The sequence below is a fragment of the Elaeis guineensis genome, chromosome 14, assembly GCF_000442705.2.
Source record: "Elaeis guineensis isolate ETL-2024a chromosome 14, EG11, whole genome shotgun sequence".
Classification (NCBI taxonomy): domain Eukaryota; kingdom Viridiplantae; phylum Streptophyta; class Magnoliopsida; order Arecales; family Arecaceae; genus Elaeis; species Elaeis guineensis.
The window spans coordinates 63633470-63655531 of NC_026006.2; the positions used below are offsets into that span (position 1 = coordinate 63633470).

The window sequence follows — 22062 nt, forward strand, 5'->3', positions numbered from 1 at the left end:
GAAATTTAAAATTAGTCGATCGTTAGTAAAATCTCAAAGATAATATCTTGTCGTGTAGATGTTGGAGAGATACCAGAGATGTGACACATGGAGTATCTTCTTTCTCTCCCCTCTTATTTTCCTTTTTCTTTTTGTTCTTATCTTTATCTTTTTGTATATTTGGATAAGACTAAAATTTTCAAATGAAAAGTGATAGGTAGAAGGAAGCGTGGACTGTTCCCTTGCCGCTTATGATGGATACCCTAGTCTCTTTACTCGTTCATGTGTTGGTCAGGGAATCATACATCGCCATTTGCTGAGGTCCTACTTTGTTACCCGTCCTCATCATTGTTCCCAACTAAGCCCGAACATGTGGTTCATAGGCCACGTCCAACGTCCGACCCCTGGTGGCCACCAGCACCGACCGCACTGAATAATTTGGCCAACTAATTAACGAAGCATAACATCCAAAAAAATGGTCGGCACAACTAACACCATGCATGACTGATCTCCAATTAAGTTGCTAAGACCTTCAAGTAAGTGAGAGCAGTGCAAGTTCCATGGATCATAGATGTTTCATGATGAGTATTTTGATTAAACTCGAGTCTTAGGGGTACATGCTACTTCAAACAATTAAATAGATGATATTTATGGATCAAAAAAGTATTTTATCATCACTAGCTAATAGAGCCAACCTCGATCGATGAGTTGATGCATATGGATCCTCAATTGAATTAGGTTTGCCGGTTTCTGAACCCACATGCGGACCGAAGGGAAATGAACGTGTTCATAATCCTTGGGGACCGGTACTGTAGCTAGGTAGAAATGGAACTTGGTGCTCTCATATGATCCCTTCCCCTTAATTAGTTGATGGCATGTCATGATCGATCGGCTATCGTGGATACCCATACTTTCTAAAGGTCTAAAGCTAGAGGAGATGATCGGTCGGCTATCATGGATTACGCAGATGGATATGGAAGGAAGAAGTAGATTGGACAACAAAATGTTCCAACCTTCATATGGAAGGTTGGAGACAGAGCACTTGGACAGGCAAAGGCAAGTGGATGTCTCACACCAAAATCTGATGGGGCCGCTTCATGTTTCATGCAAATCTTTCGCCATCCTGGTAATGGATTAGGTGTGGAATGCGGATATGTTGTATTGCAATCAATTGATTTCATGCCACCTAGTTGTAGTGGTCACAATGTCAACGTTCTAACGTTTATATGACTGGTGGAAGCCATTCGAATACATGCATATTGAGAGTACATGTTGAATATTTGAGTCCTTAATTATTACAGGCATTGCAAATTCAACTAGCATGTAGGCTTTGTAATTTAAGCAGTTGCGGTGGTATATTATGCTTCTACGTACTTGTGAGAGCACCCTGGTTGTAAGACTAGCCAGTACATTCCTAGCTGCACTAGAAATGGCTTAATTTACTTGATTTGTGAAAAACAGGTGTAATCCAGTTTGAGCATTCTCTGCACACGTTTATAATGACACGTGCAGCCTTTGGGCTGTAGTTCACTTTGTTTCGTATGCTTGACTTTGATGTATAAGATATCTAGCTAGTTCAAAATTTAATCACTTTAATACTTTCAGTGTTTGTACTTTATACACATGCACAAACATCATCAATAATTTTGACAGCCTATGTAATAAAATTAAAGACTTGTTTGAATGATTAGACTAATTAAAATTTTATAAAATTTATGGATTGATTTTTTTTTTTCTCTCTCTTTCTATAGGAGTTGAGCCAACCCACCCTAAAGCTACTCTTACATATTTATAAACATAAGTCTAGTATAGCCAGTAATCTTATGGTATTACTTTGTACTAGTCTAATCTATGAATTCTATGTATAAGATTTTTGTTCCAATAATCCGAATAGGCTCTAAGTCGTTTTCTCTGAATACTTGTTATATCATGGCTGAAAAATCTTGGGGACAATTTTGCTTCATCACTGTTCCTGAGAACAATATATTGCCGTGATTTTTTTTTTTTTTTTTTTGATCTAATGCCAATACTAGGTGGCGAAGACATCGCCCCTCTCATGATGAAGTGTATAAGAGATATAATGTATCATTCATTAGCCGCGTGAGGCTGGATCAATCAGGAGGTCAAGGGGTGCATGGCCTCCATCTCCTTTTCCTCGTTGCTGATCAATAATAGTTGCACTTAAAAGTGGTGAGGGCTGGTGTTTAATTGGGTCCATTTGATGCTGATGAGAAGGAGATTCGGTGGCCGTGGTGGTTTACCCGGCCAAAGTAGAGGTGCAGCATCGTTTCAAACTTTTCTTTATTGTGCCGGCCAAGGGTCTGTGCCCACTCCATCAAGTTGTGGGATTCACTCCCTAAGAAATTCTCCAGGGGAGCCGGTTGTTGGCATCTAGTATGTGCATATATACTCGTTGGGTCGGACGAAAGTATGCATATATATATAACGTCACTCGCTAGTGTACACTCGTTGGCATGGGACAAAGGCATCCATATAACCTCACTCACTAGTATATACTCATTGGCATGGACAAAGGCATGCGCATAACCTCGTACACTTGTGTGCCGGTCAAACAAGAAGTAGGGAAAAAAAAAAAAAAATGAAGTACCTTTTTTACTGTATAATTTCTCTTTATATTGAGATAGAGCTCCTGTGTATGATGGAGAAATTATATCTCTCACCTTATGACCAGGCCTATAGCGTCCTACCATGTTGAGCTACGGACTTACGATAACCAAAAAAAAAAAAAGAAAAGGAGCTCGTGCGCGTAATGGTACCTTTATGTATATGTTGGTTCGCCTTTGCATGTGGGTTGTGACCTTAAAGCCCTAAGTTGTAGTTATGGCCTTTCAACGCCAAGCAATTTGAGAATATTCAGCCAAAAAGTGAGGAAGTTGTTCCTAGATCTTGTTTCGATACGACACCTCTAGCATGAGAAGATATTTATTGTAATAGTGATACCATGTTAAAATTGTCATAATTCAATCAAAAGCCAAAAATTGATGGCTACTGTGGAGCATCATTTATGAAAATCGATAAAATATATGGCACTCGATGAAATACAGATGCTCTAATTGGATTATGATAAGTTTGACGTGATATCACCATTGCAACGAATATTTTCTCCTCTAGCATGAACAAATGGCCCTTATCTCAATGAAATTCATCTTGCATACTTGTCTACCAATCAAGAGAGAACTCATTTTTTTAATGTGTGTGTGTATAAAAAATAAAACCTATAGGTTAATGGCACTTAGCGGATAATTACATATATGACTATTTAGTTGCATATTAGTTGTCTTTGAAGCTTTACATTGGTGTCTTGTTCTTCAGATCTAAGCTTATTGAAAAAACTTTTATAATCAGACTGACTATGGAAGGAATATTTATGGTCGGACTATCATCGTCTGCTACGTGCATATATTGGGACATCCATAAAAAAAGAGATGGTTATGTAATGTTTATCTAAACTATTCAAATATTCCTAAGATTTATTCTTTCATCTTTTCTTAATATTTTACGTGCGCGTGGCTATTCATTTTTTGATGGACTTTCCCAAAACATGCTCAACTATAATTTCTTCCATAGTCGACCCAACTATAAAAATTTTATCCAGGCTTGTCGGCAAATGGTGGCTATCTTACATTTTTATAAGGCCATATATATTTATAGGAGCTAATAGTAACACTGATTAGGTAGCAATTTATATGACCAATTACATTGGAGCTACATTGTGGACTTTTGTAACAAATGTTCCTACTCAGTTTTTAGATATTTTATATTCTAGCTCCCACATATAGATTTGGAATAATATATCCCACTTAAAAATAAAATTCATGAACAAGCAATATAGAAATGATCAGCCAAATCAAGCGAGGAGGTACTCCAACTCTTCTTTCAGTATGTCATCCCTTGAACAAATAAGCTTTATCCCGGTGACATCAGTGCAAACACATTACATCAATTTAGAGTGCTAGCTTTTCTCAATCTGTCACAGGATACATTTCAGCTTGTTTTGTGTTTTGTGTTTTCTGCTTGGAATAAGAGTGAGGGAGTGAAACTTCCATGACTCTCTTTAGACAATATAGTGGTGCTGGCGGGTAATAGATGTCATTAGAGGGGGGACGATACACAAGATAACCTTCAATATTTCTTTTCATTTTTTGAGCAAATCATAGTTTTCTTCTTCTTTTCCCTGCTTTTATGACTTTGATCAACCTCTAATCGAGGACTTAACTGAATATATATTCTCACAAGGTGCTTTTTTCCAGATTGGACCAATTCCTAGTTCCGCACTATTTTTAAGCTGGGTTTTAACCCCATATTAATTGAATATCTCCTAATTTTATAATGTAAGTTTTTACTGAGTTTTCAGATCGGGCGTGCTCTAAATTTTGTATATGCTCTGTTCAAGCTTCACTTCCTTCCTCGTTTTCAAAAAATGTGTGGCCGTGTGTGACACGTAGTAATTTTTAGCTTCTGGTCCCGACAAAACAAAACAAGAGACCGTGCATTGGTGGAAGCAGGCGCTAGTGGCTATTGCTGACAACTATCCAAAAATAGAAGCTACAAATCCAACTTTGGCACTGATTCGTGCTCTCATTTATCTCAGGGCACCTTTCAATCGCTATTCACAGTAGTACCCTACTCTATGGTGCAAATGTCGCACCTCAAAAAAATCTCATTCACCGAATCTTTGCCGTCAACTTGCCCAAAATAGCCGCTAGAAGTTCTGGGACACTTGATCGAAAGGAGACGCCTGGCAATCCAAGGAACGACCTTCCATAGTGCTCGACGAAAGGACTCCATTACTGGAGAACTTGGAAGAGATGATGACCTCTGATATTGGACCACTTTTTCTTGAGTGACCTGTGGCGACACTGGTGATCTTGTAGATCATTGGCTTGCTTGGGCTGGCTTCTTGTTGTGCCCTGTTCCAGGGCCAGCACCATCTCAAACACCTTTCATCTTTAGAGTGGCCCAGCAGTTGGCCAGCAAATGGTTTGGGTTGGCATATAATCTGACTATGTCATTGAGGCTTTTAGATTAATGGATCAAAAGCAACATACTAGTGTTGCAAAATGTTGCATTAGTTTTTAACATGATTATTAGTTAAATTGCTGATTGGTTTAATTTGGTATCCTCATGGAAAAGGCTAATTTTATTACCAACTTTGGATTTTGTGGCAGAGTCATTTGAGATATAAAGTCTTTAATGAGGAGTTACTAGTGGTTGTAGCACTCAGCAAAGAGGAGTAGCACTTGGGAGATGGAGGATACTTGGAAGAGGAGTGGAGGATGCGAAGGATGCAGCAGCTACTGCCTAGTTGACACATTCATAAATAAAGTGAAGAAAAATAAAATAAAAGGCAGTTGGAAGTAGGTATTTTGTTCAATAGATTATTAATGATTTCAGCAGCTACTGCCTAGCTGACACATTCATATTTTAGTCCTTAAATTCGAGTCATATTTATTGGATTTCATCATGTTTCAGGTTTACATTTCTTTAGCAACTCAATATATTAGTCTTTTATCACTACCAACATGCAGGTTAAAACATGTTTAATTCCAGGCAAATTCTTCCTGAAAGGAAGAATGGGAATGCTTCCAGGAAAATTCGAGCGGTTACATGATGCTACCAACTTGCATTGAAATTTGGAACCGGTCAATTGAGCATGATTAACTAAATGAATGCCTCACATGAGCTTGATAATGACGCAAACTCCTTTTTTTTTTTTTGAATAAAAAATCACGCAAACTCCTTCGAGCCTTCTGTCCATGAGTACTATCTGCCCTTTTTCTTTGTTGGGAAGTAGTGTATACTTTACCAGGTGCCATCTTGTAGTACAAGTCTTCAACGGCCTCCACGTCTTCGTCCCTTGGTTCGGTAAAACAGTGAAAGAATGCCAAGGTCCTAAACATACATACATACATACATATATATATATATATACACACACACATATACACATATACATATATACATATACATACACACATATATATATACACACATATAGACACACACACACACACACATATATATATATATATATATATACCTCTTTGGAGAGAGAGACAGGGACTGACCAACTTCTTTGTGTAGTAACATTAATGTAAATAATTTTATTTCAATTTGATCCGGTATAGGATGAACTTGTAATTTGATGACTACACTGAACGCTATCTAGAGGAGCAAATGGAGTCAGACTTTAATTCCAATGGAATTTTATAGTGAATTTCGTAATAGATTTGGGACTTTTCAGCCTAGGCTTCAAATCATAGTACTTACTAAACCAAACTAAGCAGAGTTCTTTTGGGCCAAGTTTTCAACTCTTCAAGATCTGGGTTGAATCTTTTTTTTTTTTTTGTTAATTGTAACATTTTTCTCTGCCAAACTTGGGTTTGCATGGCTTATGTGATCACATCTGGATTCATACTCAAATTCAATGGGCTCAGAGGAAATTCAATCTGTTACAACTGTGTATGGTATATAACTCTCCTTTTGAGCAATGTAATTGAAATGACATAATTTGGAGTGCCATTCAGGAGTAGTTCCACGATCTAAACACAGTTTCTGATGCAATCAGGGGAAGTCGCGCACAATATGCATTATTTATCTAACTTACGGACTTGTAGCAGGTTCATGAACATGAAGCCGTTTCTCAAATATTTGCAATTATATTGCAATGTAGTGATCAATGTGCTTCTCGAGATGGTTTGCATAATTAATTTGAGAATGAAAATAGTTGTAATTGGGAGTCATTGATTCTATGGATGGGTTAATTGGAGACCACGTAAAACTAGGATTACGTTGGTCGCGACCAATCACAAAAACATGAAGACTAAGTACAAGGAAGAACAACATCATCTACATATAGACGAAGTCTTTATCTTGATACAAGTCACAGAAAATATTTACAGACCAAGTCAAGCATTCACTATTTACGTTACCGGACCTCGTATACTACCATGTAGGAATAAAAATATCTAACTCCCATCTATATAAGGACACGTCCGGATCCTTCAGCGAACAAGAGCCATAGATATCATCTTCTTTGATGATAAGAGCCATAGATACCATCACAAATCCTCATGGCCCATTTCACTTTCTGCATGCTTTTCCTCGTAATAGCTACATTAGCTCTCCCATCGAGGGGTCAGCTATGTCCAGACTTCTACGACCACGTATGCCCACAAGCGCTGCCCGCCATAAAGGCAGTGGTGGAGAGAGCGGTGGCACGGCAACCACGCATGGGAGGGTCTTTGCTCCGACTACACTTCCACGACTGCTTCGTTAACGTAAAGCTTGCTCATATCTTCTCATCATCTGTTTAATTTGTAGTTTATCACTAATTTCTTTCTTTCTTTCTTTCTTTAATTCATGTTTTTGATCCGAAGGAATGCAAAGAATATTGATTTGATGTGTTTTTTGTTTTGCAGGGTTGTGATGGATCGGTACTGTTGGATGATGCACCTGGGTTCACTGGAGAGAAGACCGCGACGCCTAACTTGAACTCCTTGAAAGGATTCAAAGTAATCGACGAGATCAAGAACGCCGTCAACGAAGCATGCCATGGCAATGTTGTGTCGTGTGCGGATATCTTGGCAATTGCAGCTCGTGACTCCGTCGCTGCGGTGAGTTGAGTCGCTGTCTCATCTGTTTATGTACAAGAAATCATGGAGGGGTTTGCAAATGGAATAAATTTAGAGGCCTCTTTGGCATCTCTTTTGTTTTTGTTTCAAAAAATCCAAGGAAAAACAATAGTAGTTTTTAAAAACTTTTTATTTTTTCAAATATTTTTTTAATTTTTTTCATAAACATAGAAAGAAAAGATCTATTGCATGCTTCAGAAATAAGCAAAAATAGAAGCAAGGAACGACTTAAGTTTGGTGCCAAAACTGTATTGCATAGCTGAATCCTTCTCATGGTACTCGGATCTCCCAACCACACCCATAATTCTTCTCCAAATTATACCGTATTACCAGCCATTGCCATCTCCCAACCCCAACACTATTTCCTCTTAATATCATTGTTCATATCTACTTAAGTTTAGAAACAGAAAATATGGTTTTGAGCTTGGCATATATATTTGGATATGACTTAATTCGTCATTAGAAAAGGCACGGTCACATTTCAAAGTAGCAATAAAAGAAACATCTACGTCAAATACTTAGAAAAACATCTGGCCAAATTTGTATCTGGATTATGCTCCAAGTGGAGCTAGGAGGGTGCAACTGGTAGGCTACTAACATAAAATTAATACAGCCTTTATTTCATAATTTATACGTGTTTCCTCCATATATCGTACTATTCTAACAAAAATACTTCATTGCAGTTAGGAGGACCTCCATATATGGTACTACTAGGAAGAAGAGACTCGAGGACGGCGAGCCTAAACGATGCTAACAATGACCTCCCACCCCCTGTCTTTAACTTCTCTCAACTCCTGTCCAACTTCGGATCGCACGGGCTAGATCTTAAAGATCTAGTGGTTTTATCCGGTGGCCACACGATTGGGCAGGCTCGATGCACAAACTTTAAAGACAGGCTCTACAACGAGACCAACATCGACCAAGGCTTTGCAGGCGCTCTTCGCAACTATTGCCCAAGATCAGGTGGGGATAACAACCTTGCACCATTGGATGCGACACCAGCGAGCTTCGACACAGCTTACTTCAATGGGTTGCTGCAAGGGAGGGGGCTCTTGCACTCGGACCAACAGTTATTCAAGGGTGATCATGGTGCAAGCGATGGCTTGGTCAGTTTCTACAGTGGTAACCCCTACGCCTTTTGGGCTGACTTCGCCGTATCCATGGTGAAGATGGGAAATATTAAGCCACTGACAGGCAACCAAGGCGAGATACGCATGAATTGCAGGAAAGTCAATTAATTGGGTTGGCTTGGTGCAGCTTTATTATGAAATTAATCATTAATTGTGTCTCATATATTATACTATGTTATTTCATAAATTTTCTGTCTTGATATTATTAATGGTGATACACATTTGGTGAATGTAATAGGTTATTTTTATGAATAATGTTATACCCCTACTAATCTTAATGTTATAGATGAATCTCCCTATTTTTATTTTTTATGTTGAAAAATACAGTGGTAATGCCACACGTAAGTTTGAATATATCGAGAGCAAGTCCTTGGGTGCAGGTTCCAACCACAGGATTCCACGCCAATTTTTTTAGAGTTTATCGGTTAAATCGCTATCAACATGACAGCATTACAACATAAAAAAAAAAAAAAATGCACGTACGAGAGTTTCGGGGCATCGAACCTCCTCCGCATGGATCGGAACAGCACAAGTTGCTAAGAAGACGAGAGTTGTCTGCGTTATGTAAGCAGAGTGTAAAAGTTGCTTCACCTTTCTCGCCAAATCTCGACCATTGTTTACCAATTCTTGTTTAAAAATTGAGGAAATTAAGGTGACTTCCATTTAATTTTTTGTGGTTTGAGACTGAGGTAAACTGATCTAAATTAATTAGTTGTCATATATACAAGGGTATCTCCAGTGGCTTACAGTTTGTAGACACACAATTTCAAGGGAGACATGCTTCAAACGACGTATGAACACCTCCTCATTAGTTAGCTCGATGCTAGCTAATAAACGCATGCTTGTGTAAAAAACAAAGAAAAAAAAAACAAGAAGAAAGGAGGGTAATTTAGCACTAGTTTGAGGTTTCGGTTATTATTTTGTATAAATTTAAATTTTCTTAGGGAATACCAATTACTTTTGCTGCAAAATAAAACTGTTCCTTCTTCCCAAACAAGAATTTTATATATATATATATATATATATATATATATATATATATATATAAATAAAAAGTGAAAGAAAATAAAGTGGCCAAATAAACTGTCCACGTCAGCAGCAAAATTTTCATCCATGAATGTCATATGGATCAAAATCAATTTTCTATATACTACGTATCAGGACTCTCCTATTTAATCATTTTTTCAACATTAAATGCAAACATTATGTTATTAATGGATGGCATTGAGATCTATTTATATCTATTTAATTAGACGATTAAAATTTACTATGATTGATCTTTGAAATACGAATGGATATGCTCTTACTATTCATTCAGAATATTTTTTAATAAATTATTTTTTATTATATAATTAATGATGCAATTTTATAATGCAAAAAGGGAGCTAAGAACATGGCGCATAATGTCACGCCCCGAACCCAACACCCGGGTCGGATACGTGATGGCCGCACACTCCTTAGAGCAAGCCCTAAAGAATATGCAAGGCCAAATTAAATCATTACAACCTTAACAACCATAATATTTAATTTCAATAATAATTCATAAAACTTGCATAATTACAATTAACATTCCTTCAATTCTCTGATCAGATACTATAACACTCTATTTATCCTTCTGCTCACCCGTAAAGCCAAGCCATAGCCAATCTAAGTCATCCTGTAACTCTGAGAAGAAAAAGAAAGATAAAAGGGTGTGAGCTTTACAGCCCAGTAAGAATTCCCATATCACACTGATATAGTAATATAGTCTGAAAATAAGGATAAACAATAAAATATAAAATCTCATGTTCAATGTCCAGAATAATGCAAATATTCATAAATTTTCTGTCTTGTTAAAATAGATGCATCATCATATGTTAACAGGTGAAACACTTTTGTTCAACAATTGTTTCATGTCTTATCTTTCATTTCTCTTTTCATAATCACATGATTTTTAACATTTTTTTTCTGGTTCTGGACTATCCAATTCTATATCTCAGTCATCATCCGGATCGAATCCACTTAAAAAGTCTTTCAAGACTGTCCCAGGATGAGCTCCTGGCCGGCTGTCCCACGTACCAAAGCCCGTGAGAGGCTGTCCCAGGCATAAGCTCCTGGCGGGCTGTCCCAAGCATGAGCTCCTGGCCGGCTGATCCACCTGTAAGCCAGTGGGGGCTGTCCCAGGCATAAGCTCCTGACCGGCTGATCCACCTGTAAGCCAGTGGGGGCTGTCCCAGGCATAAGCTCCTGGCGGACTGTCCCAGGCATAAGCTCTTGGCCGGCTGTTCCATATGACAAGGCTAGTCCATACCATATATCTCTTTCTTTTCATTAAATCATTATGTATTGATTTCATCAATCAATTCTGTCTTGCATTATGATCAATTCAGATATGTCATATCCATATAATCATGCCATCAATCTCTGATACATATATATTGACATAACATACTCATACTCAAAATCAAATAACAGTATCTCAGGTATAATAAATTCATCGATCTCAAATCCGACGATGCAAAACCAACGATGCAAGACTAACAGCAAAATAGCATATATATAATAGTGATCATGTACAGGGATTCTTACCTTTACCGATGACTGATCCAAGTACAGAAATCAATATTCTTCTTTGATTTATGAATTTCTTTAACAAAATATTCCACTCGATATCATTTGCAGACAATCATCTCTTCATAACCCTGATCAATATAAAAAATCACATATATGGAGAAAATTACCGATAATTGATCCTAATACACAGATCGAGGACCTCTCTTAGGATTAACCAAAATTAGGACTTGTTTATGTATCTGGATCTTCCACTGATCCATAAGACTTCCAGAGAGAGAAAATTCATGAAGAGAGAGAAAATTCTAGAGAGAGAAAGTAGAGAGAGAAAGTGGAGAGAGAAATCTTCGTATTCTTCTGATGAGGCAATCATAGTCAAGATCATCAGAGGTCCTATCAGGGTGACTTAATATGAATCAAGTGTTACAAATTTCAAATAGGATTGGACTGGGATCAGACCTACTGCACGAATTTCAGAGCAACCTCAATTCATCATATTTTTAATTCAAATATATCCTAGGGTCTGTGATGCAATCAGAGAGAGAGTAGAAAGATTCTAGAGAGATAAAATCCACAAAAAGAAAGAAAGATCTAGAGAGAGAATCTAGATAGAGAAATTGGAGAGAGAAGGTAGAGAGAGGAGAGAGAGAAAAATTTTCTCTTTTCTTTTTTATTTTATTTTATTTTATTTTTATTTTCCTCTTTCTTTTTTTTTCTTTTCTTTTCTTTTTCCTTTTTCTTTTCTTTTTCCTTTTTCTTTTTCCTTTTTCTTTTCTTTTCTTCTTCTTCTTCTTTCTTCTTCTTTTCTTTTCCCGCGGTCTCCCTTGGCTGAAACAGGGGAGGACCGTGAGGTCCCCCCCCTCGGTGGCTCAGGCTCCGACGGCTTGGCCGGAGATCCGACAACGACGGCCGACCATGCAAGCTGGCCGGCGGCTAGGTTTGGCCGACGAGCTTTCTCTCTTTTTTTTTTTTTTCGAAAAACAGGGGATCCGTCCCCTTTCTTCATGATTTCCGGCCATTGGCCGATCGCCGGCGATCGAGATTTTCAGGGAAGGAAGAGAGGGAGATGGGGGTTCGATCTCGGGAATGGGACGCCGCAACCGGTGGCGCCGGTGGCCGAAAAAGAGAAGAGAGGATCCGGCCGAAACAGAGCGAAATAGGAATTACCTTGTTCATAGATTTTCCGGTGATCTCGAAGGCCGGCGAGAGTGCACGAAGCCATGGAAAGGATGGGAAGGAAGAGAGGAAAGAGGGGAAGGGCTTACCTCCGACTCCGGTGAGGTCTCCGGGAGTATTTGAGATGAACACGATGAGGACATCCGCGGCTTCAACGGAAAAATTCGAGAAAAATAAAAGAAAAATCCGGTGCTCGTCGTGACCAACCTTAGAGGGAAGGAGAGGGGGTTTTATAGGATGTAGGGGAGGTCGAATCCGCCTCGGATTCAACCTCTCCACCGATGATTTGGGTGGAAGAAGACTCCCAGCGGGAGTCTTCTTCATTCTTTTTTTTTTTTTTTTGTAATGCTTTGGGCTTTTGGGGCTGATTTGGGCCGGGGTATTACACATAACATGCCGGAAACTTCTAGTGTTCCAATTGTTGGCAGCTAGGGTAGACCACCTTCATATCAGTTTTGTTATGGCTTAATTTATTGAATCACACTATCAAACATTGATTCAAATTAATGCTCAGAGTTTATGTCAGCGTCCATAGATTCTCCTTTGAAAGAGTCTCCTTGAAACCTTTCAAGGAGTTCCTAATTAGCCAACATAAACCGTAGCATTGCTATCCAAAAGCAGAATGGAATACTTTGAGTTGATTTAAGCCACGCATCCTAGAGAGTTATCACCCATCTTGTTACAACTTTACTTTATTGGATAGTCGGTAGTCGGTTAAAAGCCGGTTAGGATTTGCGCCTATCAGTTGACGGTAGGATTGCCGAAGAATGATATGTCGATGTCATAGAAGATGCGTACAGTCGAGATCAAGATGAAGAATGATGATAGAGTTTAGAGTGAGATGGTATTGGACTCCGCTCGATGCCAAAAACAGAAAAATCTACAAAACAAATCCCGTCGGAGATGGTTTCAAAGAGAATCCTCCGATACTTAAGTCAGTAAAATGGCTCCAGAGAAAAGAGTGACAGAGTTTCTGGATTTTGAGATAGTGTACCTATCATACCTGGAGAGATCTCCACCTCTTTTTATTTATAGAGAGAGCAAAATTAATAATGAGAGGACAGACGATCACGTCGATCATGTCCTATTGTAGGACGTCGCATAGTGCCGTGTAGGCGTTTTTAAATGCCGACGGTGAGTATGCCTTCTATTCGACGCACTTGTGACGACGGACACTAGCGGATGTGGGGCATAATAAATGACCCTGCAAGCGTATTTAATAAGATCATAGTATCCCATCACGGTGCGCAGCTAACTGATCAGAATAGGGTATCTGAGTGATATGATCTTGATGTGACCTGTCAGAGTTGTATGATGGCCGCATTCAGTGCTCAGTTAGTCGGTAGAGGTCCATGTTGTCGGAGTCGGCAGGATGAGATTACCGAAGTGTCTTATCTTCATTTGGTGTAGTCGGCTGTTAACCGATCATTAAGTCGATTACAGATCGAGCGCCACTGGGGCGAGCTTTGTATTGTCGGTTGTCGGAGTCGGCAGGATGAGATTACCGAAGTGTCTTATCTTCATTTGGTGTAGTCGGCTGTTAACCGACCATTAAGTCGATTACAGATCGAGTGCCACTGGTGCAGTTTTTTTAGTCGACTCAAAGATGAGAAGGCAGGATAGTCGGCTAAGTGATGGAGACCTATTCCAACACATCTATATAAAGATTTCTTTGCAGCTAAAACATTAATCCTCTCAAAAGAGAGAGAGAGAGAGAGAGAGAGAGAGAGAGAGAGAAAGATGAAGAAGGAAAAAAAAAAAAAAAAAGGAACGTTAGCCGCTTATTTCGTGGCCTCTATTTGTTCTCCCGTCACAAATCTAGCCAGCGGTCGTTCTTGCTTCCTTAGTCCCAGCAAGAGCTCTGCTCAACCCCACTTTTATGACAATTCTAAAGCACGGCTGACCATTAGGAATGATGGTTGACCAGCAAACAATTTCACGAAACTGACCACGCGTGGGTGCGTTGCATCTCTGATTACATTTCGATGATTGCTTTGTTAATGTACGATTTTTTTTTTGAGAAATTTGGATGAATGTAAATATAAGATATTCATTTATTTATCAGAATATGTGTTAAAAAGTGTTAACTATATTCTATTTTCTTTTATATGGCATCAAGTGTTAAAAAGTGTTAAAAAGTGTTATATTCTATTTTCTTTTATATGTGTTAAAAAGTGTTACCTATATTCTCCTAGGAGTTTTCAATGTGGTTGATGGGATCAAGGCAGCAGTAGATTAGCCGTGACATAATTAATACGATTTTCTTGGGGACTTCAGAGCCACGGTATGGGCCTAACTAATATTATTCTTTTGAGAGAGCGATCCAACAAAAATTGGAGCCACTAGTGTGCGTTGTTGAAGAAGAAAGGCAGTTGGACTCGGATCAGCAGCCATTCAGAGGGATGAGAGTGGAAGTGATAGGCTGGTGAAGTACTACAGTAAGATTCTGTTTGATTAAGATTGTTTTAGGAATTGTTGTTGGTAGTAGAGTTTTGAGAATTTTTGAAAATAAAATTTTTAAGAAATAAAATTTTTAAAAATAAAATTTTTATAAAAAATTATTTATTATTTAGTAATTATATTTATAAAATATTTCATAATTTTAATATATATTTGGTGGTTAAAATAAAAAAAAATATTTTTGATCTGATAAAATAACAATAAAAGACATTGCATGATATTATACAGTGTGAATAATACAATATAATATTATATAATATTATATATTAAAATATTTTTATCTTATATAATAATATGATTATATAATATTATATTATATTATATTATAATTTTATAATATATTATATTATATTATATATTTATACTATAAATATTATTATCATATTATATTATTTTATTTTATTTTATTATATAATATTATTATCCTATAACATAATATAATATTATACTATAGTACAATACTATTATAATTATGATGTAATATAATATAATGGATTATAATCCAATCTAATAATAAATTATTATATTATAGATTATATTATATTATTATAATATAATAATATTATATTATTATTAAATATTTTTATATCAAATTAATTTTTTATTATATAATAATAGAATAATAGATTATGTTATATCCATAGTGGTGCCACTAACCTCTTTATGCAGGACACCTCGATTTTGTTAGGAGAATGCACTGTACTGATTATCAGGTATATCTTCCATGAGACTAACACTGCAGACTGGTTGGCGGTCTTTGGAATAGAGTATACTGGAGTAGTACTTTAGATTGGGGTGGGGGACATTTCTGAGCAACTTCAAAATATTTTATTTTTTAATTTTTTTAATTATATTCATACGAGAATAGCATGAGCAAATCATTTTATCAAAAAAATATATATATATAGTTAAACAATGCCAATATATGGCCTAGCTTAGGGTTGACCCTTGCAGGGAAGAAGACATGTGGCCCTTATCATGGTAAGGGAGTGATTGACTGGAGCATGAAGCCTGAAATAGGTCTCACATGAGAGAGAATACCAGTTTTAAATGCTACAAAGGCTCTTTCTTGCTACAAAGACTCTTTCTTATTTTAAAGTCCTTCTTCCTCCTACTATTCCCCTCCTCCTCCTTCCTTAATTGTCGTGCGATGGTTATCTACTGGACCCCGTTCATCGGCAAGAGCTACCTCACCGATGGAGGAGGAGAACGGGTTGAATAAAGTAATAAAAAATAAAGAAAGGTGGCCATGCGATAACTGTTGTATACGTATTTTAATTTTTTACCCAGGATTCATCACATTTTTTGGGTGAAACTGATAAGATGCACCGTAGAAAACTCAATATATTATAGAAGACCAGGGAGAGTTTTTTCTGTTTCACCAATAAAAAGGGAGAGTTTTGTTATTTCAAAAGATTTGATGGTTTAGTCTAATACTCAGCTTATTCAAAAAACTTTTACAACCAAACGGAATCTGGTATAAATATTTGGCATATATAATTATGCCTCCAACCAAAATTTTTTTAATTCTTATTTTCATTATTCTCTTACTAGATGTCACCAAATGGTAACGTGGTTCGCAAAATGAAAAGTCCGCTCCAAAACACCCCTTGCTCTCTAAATCTGCCCTTATTACATTTTTTTAACTATTTTACTGGGAATAAGATAGGACAGCGTCCCGAAACTTTTTTTGAGAGCAACAGTGGATATGATTCTAAAAAATAATTATTTTTATGTAAAGATTATGGTAGGTAATTAGAATAAGATCTTGATATTCTAAAACCTAATTAATTTCTTGCTTAAAATTATCTGCATAAAATCATTATATACTTGATGTCATGAGTTTATTAATTGGACAAGTACAACTTCTGAACACTATAAATTACCACGATGATTGTAACATATATATATATATAAACATCAGTTGGTGTAATTAGCAAGTGGAACAATTCCATTCCAATGCTTAAAACAGTACCTCTCACGTTTCAAACATGCAGCCTCCTTGCCTTGGAGGAGGAGTGTAATGGCTTGGTCATGGCCTAGATAATGCTAGAATTATAAATTAGGTAAGAGATGGATAAAAATATCAGCTTCTCTATTCACCAAGTTATATTGCGAACTGCCAGTAGTTTAATTAATTGGCATCTTGTTCTTTAAACCTGGGCGCTAGCAAATAATCACTGTTTTCTCATGTACATATATATAATAAAAAAAGGGGCCAGATACACCTATGTAGGTTAAAGGTTGACACCCCCAACATCTATTATTTTAATATCTATAGGTTGCGCTGCTTGAATCTGAAGTAAACCTAGCTACCATCTTATTCTATTTTTCAGCAAAGTGTATACCTGCTGTCTCATTAAAATAACTTGAAGTTTTATCCTTTTTTTTATTTTTTCTAGTGTTGCTTGTGGACTTCTTCATTTCGAGCATTAAATTAATTACACTCAACCTTTATAATGCCATCAAACACTAATAATTAAACAGATTGACTTAATCAAATCGTGTAGGGAGAAGCAATCTCATACAACCACTGTTTCCAATTTTTGTCGGTGCACCCGCGGTCTTGTTGCCAACCGGTCAACCGGACCCAGAGACTTCCTGTGGCATTACCGTAATTATGTGGCGGGTCCAAACGGCAGTATATATCAAATGATAACGAGATAGAGTAGGGGTTAGTTTTGGATTTGATTCTAATTAACTTTGAGTGATGGTTGGTTTTTGGAGTGGCATCGACAAACTAGTATGACTTGGCCCAAACGGAGGTACGCCAAATCCGAATTCGTCATCACAATACTAAAATATGGTCGATGTAGTTTTTTTTTGGTAAAATTAAAAATTGGATTATTTCTCGGTTTGCTCCTGTCATCCAGGAACCATGCTAATCCTTTCCGTTTCATTCCAATTTTATCGGATGTCCCTGTGGATACTAAAATATGATATAATTCAGGAGTTCTTCTGTTCTTACTGCAATAATAGATCCGCATGGTGATCTGAAATGTTAACTGCTACTTAATAATAAATTCAGAATCCATTTTAGTGAGTTCTCTGCTGACCCGGACTTTGTCTTCAATTCAGTCTTTCTTCCATGAGCTTTAAGATTACGCACAACAATATATAATTTTCTGGTAGATAGAAAAATTAATGTTAGAGTCAATCTATCATATCACAGCTCAGTTCAACGACTTTATATGAAGATCGATAATTAATTAAGTGATACACATGTGGGACAGATGGCCACCATCTACCTTTGATGTATAGCAGCAATATTCTTGATTACCATGGCAGACCAGATCATCGAACTGAATAGTGTATGCAAGTCATGGCATGCAATATAATTTGTGAGAACCATTGGATCTAATATATATATATATCCATAGGCGAATGTGTCATACATCACATTATTAATGGAAAAAATGACTTCAATTGATTGTCAAATAAAAGTTAATTTTCTTGCAAAAGAAAAAAAAGATGCAACTAGTGAGCTAAATTATGAGGCATCAAGTATATTGGTATCAGGCATAATATGATGCATTTGCACCATTGCTGCGTGCTGGTTAGCATGGTCTATATATTATAGTGCATATCAAACATGTGGAACCTGTCAATTGTCATGCAAGCTGATGTCCATTGCGTTCAACTTAATCTACTCGATAATTGCATGCCACCTAGAGTTGCACATTCAATAAAGATTAATTTTACAACGTTCATGGAATGTAAGAACTTTTTACCACCAGAATTTTACAACATCTGCACACCTGCTATATATTTAGGCATTTCCTCTTAATTTACATGTAAACATGCACACGTACTTACCTATTTTTAAGAGGCGTCAGGAAAACAATTAAATCAACATTATTACTAGCTGCAAAAAGAATGGATAGTTGCGTGTGTTCGAAAAACCACCCTCCTCATGTCTAGTGCTTTGCCTTCAAAAGGGAACAAAATGAAAGCTTTTGATGCCCCCATGGAGTAGAAGATTTCTCCAGCTTTACTTGAGCTTTGAGTTAGCTAACTCAAACGGGTAAGCGACAACTCTAGGATCAGAAGAAACCCATCAATAGAAAGTTCCATACCACATATGACCATGTCGTCTTGAATACAATGCATTAGGTACATCAAACAATTAGAGGTTGGTATAGCCTCTCGATACATAATAAGCTAATCTCTCCATGGTTATATAGACACTCCAAGTCTCCAACCTTATCCTCCCCCCATCATCAGAAAAGAGCTGGGTGTCTCTCCATGGCTGCTGCCCAATTGTTCTTCACATACTTTGCTATGATCTTGGCCATCATGCTGCCTGCATTTGGGGAGCTGTCACCAGACTTTTACGAGGAGGTTTGCCCGCTGGCATTACCCACAATCAAACTAATAGTTCAGCAGGCGATTGCTTTTGAGTCTCGGATGGGTGCGTCATTGATCCGGTTACACTTCCATGACTGCTTTGTTAATGTAAGTACACTGGTCTCTCTTTATCATCTTTGTCGAGCTAATAACATTTAAATAGATGATATTCGATCGACATATGCTCATATTTCTTTTAATTGCTCAAACTAAAGAAGAAATTGTTATGTAATTCTGACGGCAGGGTTGTGATGGATCAATTTTGTTGGATGATACCCCATCTTTGACTGGCGAGAAGACGGCGGTGCCGAATAATGACTCCCTTAGGGGCTTTGACGTGGTCGATCGAATTAAATCTGCTGTCAATTTGGCATGTTTAGGAAATGTGGTCTCATGTGCTGATATCCTGGCGGTCGCTGCTCGAGACTCAGTTGTTGCTGTAAGTTTTGCCCTAATGCTTGGCTTCCATTGACATATCTCACTCATCAAATTAAGCAGCCTAGCCATGCGAATATGCATAACGGTCATAGGAGAATCGCGTGTCACTTGGAATACAAACCCTAAACTCTATCGTTTCTCATGATTCCTGCGCGTTTCCCAGTTCATACGTAGCGACTGCCATTAGTGTATGCACTAAACCAATACTGACACTACATTATGATCCAAGTTCTCTAACTATAATCCCATAAACTTTACTGCTTGCAGCTTGGAGGAAGCTCCTATGATGTGCTCCTAGGCCGAAGGGACGCGACGACGGCGAGCAGGGACGCAGCGAATGCCAACATCCCTGCCCCATTCTTGGATCTTCCAGACCTCATCGCCAACTTCAAGTCCCACGGTCTGGGCCTCGAGGACCTTGTGGTCCTCTCCGGTGCACACACCCTCGGCTTCTCTCGATGCGTTGTCTACCGAAACAGAATCTACAATGAGACATCCACCATCGATGGTGACTTCGCCGCTTCCCTCCGGGCCGTGTGTCCACCGTCAGGGGATGACGACAGCCTCTCACCGCTTGATGAGTCTCCGGCGAGCTTCGACACGGCCTACTACCAGGATCTAGTGGAGAGAAAGGGACTGTTGCACTCGGACCAGCAGTTGTTTAAGGGGGACGGGAGCTTGGCTGATGAGCTGGTGCAGAAGTATAGTGAGAACCTTGATGCCTTCTGGGCTGCATTTGGGGTGGCTATGATTAAGCTGGGGAACATGAGCCCCCTGACAGGGAGTGATGGGGAGATCCGTGAGAATTGTCGAGCTGTGAATTCGGACTAGAAGAAGAGTTTGGTTGGGGGCCTGGATTGGGGGGTTCTGTATGTGGGGTGTTCACAAGATGGCTTCTTGTGTGTAGCATTACGTATGCTTTGGGCAAAAGCTTTCGTGCATGCATTACTTTGGCAACTGAGAAAAATAAATAACAGAAATTCTTTGTACGCCGTGGGCGGCATAAAAAATCCGACGTCAAATGTATTGCTTTATGTAGTTGATCTAATTATTAATTTATAATATATATTTAATATTTATAATTTTATATTTTTATTTAAAAATTTATATGATAAAAATATTTTTATTTTTTAAAAAAAAAATTTAACATCTCATGACATTTTATGATTTTCTATCCGTAGAACATCATATAATATGATTCAAAAAATTATAACATTTCGTAGTATATTATGACGTCCTGTATCAAATTATGATTTTCTGTATGCAAAATGTCATAATACGATCAGGATGTCATAATATATAGAGGATATTTTTATTTGAGCTCGAGTTCTCTGCTGTGCACCATACGGTACGATGCACAGCGCACCGTCCATCACACGATGGATGGCCATATGTGAATGAGCACTCGTTGCGCACGGTCGTGCTCGGCCGTCCATCGCACGATGGATGGTGTGTGCTGTGCACCGCACCGTGCGGTGCACAGCAGACGATCTGCACTCTTTTTGTTCAATCATTTTTTAATACACATTTAATGCCTACAATTTCATTTTTTTCATTTGAAAATTTTGAATGACGAAAATATTTCTATTTTTTAAAAAAAATTATGACATCCTGTGGTATGTTATGATATCTTGCGTCAAAATTATGACTTTCTGTATGCAGCATCATAATTTTTTCAAAGAACAGAAATATTTTTGTCGTTCAAAATTTTTTAACAAAAAAATAAAATCGTAGATATTAAATATACGTTAAAAATTAATGATTACGCAGATCAATCATATAAAATAATGCACTTCATATCGAATTTTTCATCCCTCATGTACAAAATTTCGTATATAAATAATGTCACGTTACAGTGTTAAAGCTAAGTCACCGAACCTGCTTAGCAACTGATAAAAGGATTTATTTATTTTTTTAAATATAGGTCATCTCTTCCATCAAAAACAAAAAGGGGGCGGGGGGGGGGGGGGGAGCGGGGGTGGGGCGTTTTCTCGCACTACATGTACATCAAATGAGGAACACTTTGCAACTATCCAGAAGAAAAGAATGAGAATTGCCCCCTGGAGCTGCAGAAAAGAGTGACTCGTCACAAATGATGACGGAGTCGAACAGCAAGCTAATCGTGACGGAGAGAGAGACCACGTTACTTCTCGGCCGATACTTGGTGATTAAAGAATCAATATATTAGCTGGTGCTGTATTAAGGATTCAATGGGAGTGTCTTTCTGTGAGTCTGCTTTAGAAACAAGTAAACCTTTGCGTACCGAGCTTTTTGGCATTATATGCAAAAGATTGTCCATAATTGCTTTCCTTGCTTCGGTCTTTCCC

At 37.8% G+C, this 22062-nt stretch overlaps 2 protein-coding genes and 1 pseudogene across 2 annotated transcripts; 2 read left to right on the forward strand and 1 right to left on the reverse strand.

Moving 5' to 3' along the window:
• Positions 1–7057: 7057 nt before the first annotated feature.
• On the forward strand, positions 7058–9024 carry LOC105057368 (peroxidase RIP1-like). The gene is made up of 3 exons (XM_010939973.3): positions 7058–7280; positions 7422–7616; positions 8318–9024. Exons 1-3 carry the CDS (start codon positions 7074–7076, stop codon positions 8870–8872), a joined length of 957 nt encoding a protein of 318 aa, XP_010938275.3. The 5' UTR covers positions 7058–7073; the 3' UTR covers positions 8873–9024.
• Positions 9025–17783: 8759 nt separating this feature from the next.
• Positions 17784–17880, reverse strand: LOC114914819 (U6 spliceosomal RNA; annotated as a pseudogene).
• A 1247-nt stretch (positions 17881–19127) lies between these two features.
• Positions 19128–20776, forward strand: LOC105057181 (peroxidase RIP1). Its single transcript, XM_010939673.4, has 3 exons — positions 19128–19405; positions 19542–19736; positions 20003–20776. The coding sequence occupies exons 1-3, from the start codon at positions 19196–19198 to the stop codon at positions 20564–20566; spliced, it is 969 nt and encodes a 322-aa protein (XP_010937975.1). The 5' UTR covers positions 19128–19195; the 3' UTR covers positions 20567–20776.
• Positions 20777–22062: the final 1286 nt, after the last annotated feature.

What these genes read in the sequence shown, in the direction of transcription:
- LOC105057368 (XM_010939973.3), top strand. Translation starts at nt 7,074, where the DNA reads ATGGCCCATTTCACTTTCTGCATGCTTTTCCTCGTAATAGCTACATTA. An exon ending in TCCACGACTGCTTCGTTAAC is followed by an intron (nt 7,281 to 7,421) that starts GTAAAGCTTGCT and finishes TTTGTTTTGCAG; the next exon opens with GGTTGTGATGGATCGGTACT. An exon ending in CTCGTGACTCCGTCGCTGCG is followed by an intron (nt 7,617 to 8,317) that starts GTGAGTTGAGTC and finishes ACTTCATTGCAG; the next exon opens with TTAGGAGGACCTCCATATAT.
- LOC105057181 (XM_010939673.4), top strand. Translation starts at nt 19,196, where the DNA reads ATGGCTGCTGCCCAATTGTTCTTCACATACTTTGCTATGATCTTGGCC. An exon ending in TCCATGACTGCTTTGTTAAT is followed by an intron (nt 19,406 to 19,541) that starts GTAAGTACACTG and finishes TTCTGACGGCAG; the next exon opens with GGTTGTGATGGATCAATTTT. An exon ending in CTCGAGACTCAGTTGTTGCT is followed by an intron (nt 19,737 to 20,002) that starts GTAAGTTTTGCC and finishes TACTGCTTGCAG; the next exon opens with CTTGGAGGAAGCTCCTATGA.